The 6,684-nt window shown below is 46.2% G+C and overlaps 1 protein-coding gene across 1 annotated transcript in view; it reads left to right on the plus strand.

Moving 5' to 3' along the window:
- The first annotated feature begins 1,573 nt into the window (after window positions 1–1,573).
- The window catches only part of AMBRA1 (autophagy and beclin 1 regulator 1), a 124,375-nt gene continuing 119,264 nt past the window's right edge, over window positions 1,574–6,684 (plus strand). The window contains 7 exon segments of the mRNA XM_035902903.1: window positions 1,574–1,824; window positions 2,079–2,137; window positions 2,875–3,058; window positions 3,731–3,903; window positions 4,688–4,754; window positions 5,328–6,422; window positions 6,424–6,684. Coding sequence (XP_035758796.1) covers window positions 1,690–1,824; window positions 2,079–2,137; window positions 2,875–3,058; window positions 3,731–3,903; window positions 4,688–4,754; window positions 5,328–6,422; window positions 6,424–6,684 — 1,974 coding nt within the window. The 5' untranslated portion in view covers window positions 1,574–1,689.

Genomic DNA, 6,684 nt, shown 5'->3' on the forward strand with positions numbered 1-6,684 from the left:
CAGTTATCCTTGGTTTAGCTTTTTTGGGTCTGGGCTTTTTTAATCTGTACAGTTGCTTTTAAGAATCTGCTTGCAGCATGACATCTTTAGTTTTTGTGTTGCTTTCCAGTAAGGCTTTTATTTTGTAGAATAATTCCTACCTAATGTTTGGCTGACTTTCACAGATTCTTGAAAGAAGGCTTATGTTACACTGCAGAGTTCAGCTTCTCTAAAATACATGATCCCCATGCTGTTTGCATTAAGCATCAGGGAATTTCCAGCTAGCTTGAATTTCTTTGTGGTGAATTTCTTTTCTAGGAAGATGGATGCCTTTACTTGTTCATCACTTCAGTACCCTTTTTTGTACTTTTACATATGAAAACTGGTCTGCTTTATTAGAACTCATTTTCCTGGCTTATCTCTTCAGGCAGCTCCTCCCTGTAAGCAGCAGCTGTCTTAAATCATCTGTTCAGGATGGTTTTTTTAGGGAGAGTGGGAGGAAAGAAAAGTTTGCTAATGACCGTTCTGAGTTCTGTCATTTAACAATTCATCTCTTCTTGTGTACATGAACCTTTTTTCCCCTGTATGTGTGCTTTTTGCTTTTTTAAGTTGCCACTTCCTTCTCTGTTGAATATTGATGGTTTTGTTCAGCCTAAGTGAACTGAGGAGGATTTATCTTTAGATCTTTAGGTTCTAAAGAGATGACAGAGTAGCATGCGCGCTCTGCTGGGATCAAAAGGTAATAGCACCAGTGTTTCTTGGTTTATGTATTCTAAGAAAATTCTTGTTTCTGGAGAGCTTTTGGTGGCAAACTCCAATGTATGAGACCATTCAAAAGCATTAGGGTCGCTGTATTTAGTTCTTTCAAAGAACTAACTTTTTTTTTTCCTAGAAAACGGGTATTAATGCTTTCCTTAGCAGCTCAAAGTGTACCAAAAACATTAATCTTTGCCATTGTGCATTACTTGGGTGAACCGTTGTTCTAAGAGCAATGTAGATGGAAAGATGATGTGCAGACAGGTGAAATTGAGTCACCTTGATCGAGTTGGCCAAGATCCCACTGCAGTGTAAGGTTTTGGTCCAATACATGGCTGTTCTCATACTTTGTAAGCTATTGTGATGGAGTTGGAAGTAATTTGGACTTGAGGCCTTATCAATCGTTTCACCTTTGCAGTGATAATAATTACTATTACTGAAATTTGAATAATTTCCTGGAGGCTCCTCTGTCATATTGTCAATTTTTTAATACTATTCCTTTAGCTATTAGTCACCCTTCCCAGACAGGACCTAAATCTTCATGGTGTAAAGACTGTGTCTTCATAAATCTCTTTTTCTTTATTCTATACAACAAGAGATGGAGGTGCCTAGGGCATATGTATAAGGAAAGGAGTGGATGCTTTCAAAAACCTTTCAAAGTAATCTTCAGCTGCAGAAATGTCAAAATTAGGCCTCAATAATGGAAGAAGGTAGCAAAGGCTGCAGAAGAGGCTAGATTTTTCTCTTAAATCTAGTCTTTTGGGATTTAAAGCTCTTACTTCATATAGGTGATCAAGGTAAAAGCTGCCTGCCTTATTATTCTCTTCTTTTTCTAGGTTTCCATGAAGATAAACAATTGAAATGTGGATAGTCTATTTGTAGCTTGGTGGTTGTCATCTGGATCCTGCTGGTGTCTCCTCCCAGTAGTTGGTGTAACGTTGGCTACTGACGGCCATGAAGGTTGTACCGGAGAAGAATGCTGTCCGCATCCTGTGGGGTAGGGAACGGGGCACCCAAGCCTTGGGTGCTCAGCGGCTCCTGCAGGAGTTGGTGGAGGATAAAACTCGATGGATGAAATGGGAGGGCAAGGTAAGGTTGTGGGACAGAGGTGCATAGATTGATCTTGGAGTGGGGGAAGGGAGGCAGGGATTTGAAATAAATTGTCTCGTGGTTGTACATTTGATGTGTTACACTTGATATGCTTTCTGGCTCTGTTCAGTTCCTGCAGTGATGTGATACTAGATATGTTCCTTCAGCGGGTTCCCCTTGTTGTCTGTGTGGCTTACAGTTAAAGTATGATCATATGACACTTGCAACACTTCCTGCTTTGTTGGCTTTTTCAGAAAGTTGAGTTACCAGACAGTCCACGCTCCACCTTCTTGCTGGCGTTTAGTCCAGACAGGTAATTAACTCCTAGTTCATTCCCTGTTTCAGCAGTCTCCTTACACTTACAAAAGTGATGGAGGCTTGTGCCCATTGAGTTGTCCAGTCCTGAGTAGCCGAGTGAAACTTCTGGTTCCTGACACGCATGGATGGAACGTATGCAGCTTCCTAATCTCACAGCTTCGACCATAGTTGGTGTTTAATTTCTGAGGTACCCAAGCGATGCATAGTTCTAAGGAAAAAGGATCTGTGTGGCCACCGTGGGATTTCATAAGAAACTTGAGGGAGTAAAGGGTGTTTTAGCACAACATGCCAAGTGATGTGGCACATCCACTGGGATGTCTAGGACTAAAGAACAGAGCAAAATGATGTGTGTATTGGAAGCAGAAATGGAGGTGGGATGTCTCTTAGTGTCACTTGATTTGACAGTGGTTAAGATGGTGTGGAGAACTGGGAATATTTTATTTGCCCCAAACTGTCACTTGGGAGTTCCTTCTGAGCTGCATGTTCACTCTGACTTTCAAGGTCAAGTTTGTGCTTGCAGATCGGATGAGCTCATGTTTGCATGGACCCCGAAATCTGGCTACAGGAAGCTTTGTGGCCATTGGTGCAACAGTAGCCTCTTACCCTTTGAGCTCTGTGTGGAAGAGCTGCTGGGTTAAGTGTGAACAGACCCCGTTGAGACGCAGCTAACCATGGTCTGGTTTTGCTGTACTCTTCTCATGCTAATGTTTGTCCTACCTTCTGCATTCCCAGGACCCTAATGGCTTCCACACATGTGAACCACAACATCTATATCACAGAGGTGAAAACGGGCAAGTGTGTTCATTCCTTGGTTGGACATCGCCGCACTCCCTGGTGTGTCACCTTCCATCCCACCATCCCAGGCCTCATTGCTTCAGGATGCCTAGATGGGGAGGTTAGAATTTGGGATTTACACGTAAGTCTTTCCTGAAACATACGTGCCTTTGTTATTTGGTGGGTGGTGACTTTTTCTGTCTGAGTTTGTTTCCCAAATGTTGCCTGGTAAGAGAGCTGTTTTGAAGCTTTGCTGGGACCTGTCTCTAAAAGAGTAGAACAGATCGTAGCCATCCTCTTCTGTCTAGAGAGGAGGTACAGATTCTTCAGTCAATCCTGCAAGGTAGGTCATGCTCCTTAGCTGTACCTGTTTATTTGATTAGAGTGGCACAGATAATGGTGGAGAACTTCGTGCAAGGTGCCTGTCCAGCTTGCTTGAAAGATGTGCCATTTTTCATTCCACTGAGCGTAACTGAACTCTCCTTTAGAGAAGCTGCTGCTCTGCCAGTTCTGCATAGTCTGGTGATTGGCACAGAGACAAAACACATATACTTACCTGGTCGGTTTGAAATGCAGCATTTTTACAGTCTGCTTGAGACACACTTACCTGCAAAAATACATCTATGGTCATTGTTGCAAGTAGTGTTATGTTCTAGAGATGAGACATGACCTCATATGAGAGCAGTTGTTGTTGACAAGAAAGCATGTCACTTCCATGCTCTAGGCAGAGTCTTGGAGAGGTGGCACATACATGGGAACCGAATGATCTCAGACTTTCTGATGAGCTGCTTCTGATTCTTGACTCCTCACTCAGGGTGGAAGTGAGAGCTGGTTCACAGATAGCAACAATGCCATTGCGTCGCTTGCTTTTCATCCTACGGCTCAGCTCTTGCTGATTGCAACTGCCAATGAGATACACTTCTGGGACTGGAGTCGTCGGGAGCCTTTTGCAGTGGTGAAAACAGCCAGTGAAATGGAGAGGGTCAGGTGAGTTCTTGCTTCTGGGGAAAGAGAACACTTGTATGTGAAAAATGGTCAGATTTGGGGAATGTAGGGGGTTCCTCTGGGATGCTGCACCCTCCACACTGAGGCAGTGGAGAGAAGCATTGCTTGTAGCTCCTTTACCTAGCTGGTAGGAAAACAGTTCTGTGCACAGGAAAAAATGCAACTGGAAATAACAGGTCAGCTTGCTGTTCATATTTGTAACCTGACAGGTGCCCAGTGAATGCCCAGGATCTACATTCATGTTCATTTGTAAGCTTAGTAGTTAAACTTGTCAGCCATAAGGATGAGAGAACCTGGAAGTAGCTGGAAGAGAGCGCTGAGCTATTACTTTGGTGCAGTTATAGAGGCAACTGCATTGCTGGAAACCTGATGCTTCTTTTGAGCAATTTAAAATAAGACAATGATGTAACATTCAGGGGTAGTTAAGCTCTCCCTTTGTACCAAATTCCAATTTGTAACATATATGTACATATTCCTTAAAATTTCCTGACTGTTTTAATTGATACAGCAGTACTTGTTTCCAGCTTTTAACTTTTGTGTAGCATTGCTGTGGACTATAAAATAGCTGCAGTCTTCAGCTAGAGAAGTACTTTTTCTTCTTAATGCGTAAACTTTTTGACGTCCTTCAGAAGAAGATGGTGGTAATGTAGTAATGTTCTCATTGTAAATATTTTACATGGGATTTTCTTCCCTGCTGTGTCCAGCTTCCTGTGTCAATGTGGAATGTGAACTGATGATTGATACTCTGCCTCTGCTTTTGTTTTAGGCTGGTACGGTTTGATCCCTTGGGACATTACTTGCTCACAGCAATTGTTAACCCTTCTAACCAGCAGGTAAGGGGAATGTCAGTACCTGTATTGACTGACTAATTACAAGATGGTCTGCATACATTAACCCTAGCCTGTTCCTAAGCATCCTTGTGCTTTTCTGAAAACTCAAAGTCCTTCTAAACCGAGTTCTCGCCTTAATTGGTCACATGAATGTTCTTGTGTTGTGTGCAGGGCTATTAAAGAGCTCTCCAAACTTTGTTTTGCCCTCACTGTCTCATTGGTGGTGGGACAGGTGTCTCAATGGCCCTGCTCTTTCAGTTCTGTTGTGACATTCTGCTGGATTTGAAGTCACACGAGGTATTAGCAATGCTCCCTGTGACTGCTGACACTCAGATGCTGATGCTTCTGTTGGTGTGAACAGTGTATTGTCAAAGCTCACTGGGCTGTAGGAAGAGGTTGTCTGGATCCATAAAATGAACTTCAAAATAAAGAGTCAGCTGGTTTCCTCCAAGTCAGGGCCTCTAGGAAGGCACTTACCACATCCTTTCATCTGTCTTGAATGGTAGCTGGCTTTCTGCTGCTTATTATTAGGATTTTGCTGTGAGGTGACTGAACGTTGATTGCTTCCTTCTGCAGAGCGATGAGGAAGTGGAAATCTCCGTGGACAGCACAGAGATGCCACATTATCGCCAGCGTGCTATCCTTCCTTCTCAGCCTGTGAGGCGCACACCCCTCCTCCACAACTTCCTGCATATGTTGTCCTCCCGCTCCTCTGGCATACAGGTGGGAGAGCAAAACAGTGTTCAAGACTCTGCTACCCCATCCCCTCCACCGCCGCCACCACCACCACCTCCGCCTCCAGCCAGTGAGAACACAAGGGCATCTGTCTATAACAGGCTCCGGGAGCGTGTCAGCTATCCCACAGCAGAGTGCTGCCAGCACCTGGGGATGTTGTGCCTTTGCAGCCGATGCTCTAGTGCAAGACTTCCTTCTTCTCTCTTCCCACACCAGGAAAATGCACCCTCCACGTCTTCTGGGGCCACTGGTACTTCCTTCTCCTCTGTGCAGACAGAGCCTTACCAACCCCCAGAGCAGGCATCCGTCGCGCAGGAGGAGCAGGGGATACTTAACAGGCCCTCTGCTTTCAGCACAGTTCAGAGCAGCACTGCTGGCAACACCCTGCGCAACCTTAGCCTGGGCCCCACGCGGCGGTCCCTCAGCGGGCCCTTGGCAGGCCACCAGTCCCGGTACCAGCAGTCTGCGAGAGACATGGCTTCGGGCTTAGGCGGGTCTGACTGGTCCAGGACAGTGCTGAACATGAGCTCTCGGTCAGAGCTGGAAGCCATGCCTCCCCCTAGGACCAGTGCCTCCTCTGTGAGCTTGCTGTCGGTGCTGAGGCAGCAGGAGGGAGGTTCCCAGGCATCGGTCTATACCTCTGCAACAGAAGGGAGGGGCTTTCTGGCCCCGGGGGCTGAGGCGGACAGTGGTAGTAGCGCTGGCCCGAGCAATCCGGCCAGCATCCGTAATGAGCTCCAGTGTGATTTGAGGCGATTCTTCCTGGAATATGACCGGCTTCAGGAGTTAGATCAGGGGATTGGTGGGGAGCCCAGCCAGTCACAACAGGCTCAAGAAATGCTCAACAACAACATTGAGCCTGATCGGCCAGGTCCCTCACATCAGCAGACTCCACACAGCAGTGAAAACAATTCCAATTTGTCCCGGGGTCACCTGAACCAACCGCTGTCGCGCTTGTCATAACCTGCTGACCTTTAACAATGACACGCTGCGCTGGGAAAGAAGCACGCCTAGCTACACACCAGGGCAGGTCCAAAGCACGTTTGAGGGTGTACCTCCAAATACCAGCCAGGTGCAGCCTGCAGAGAGAACCGAGGGCAGAGCTCCTGCCTCTAGCAGGCTGCAGCTGGGCAGCTCTTCCACCCCACAGGAGGAGAGGACCGTGGGAGTGGGCTTTAACCAGGAGACGGGGCACTGG

Source organism: Egretta garzetta, unplaced genomic scaffold (assembly GCF_000687185.1).
Source record: "Egretta garzetta isolate BGI_Z169 unplaced genomic scaffold, ASM68718v1 scaffold329, whole genome shotgun sequence".
Classification (NCBI taxonomy): Eukaryota; Metazoa; Chordata; class Aves; order Pelecaniformes; family Ardeidae; genus Egretta; species Egretta garzetta.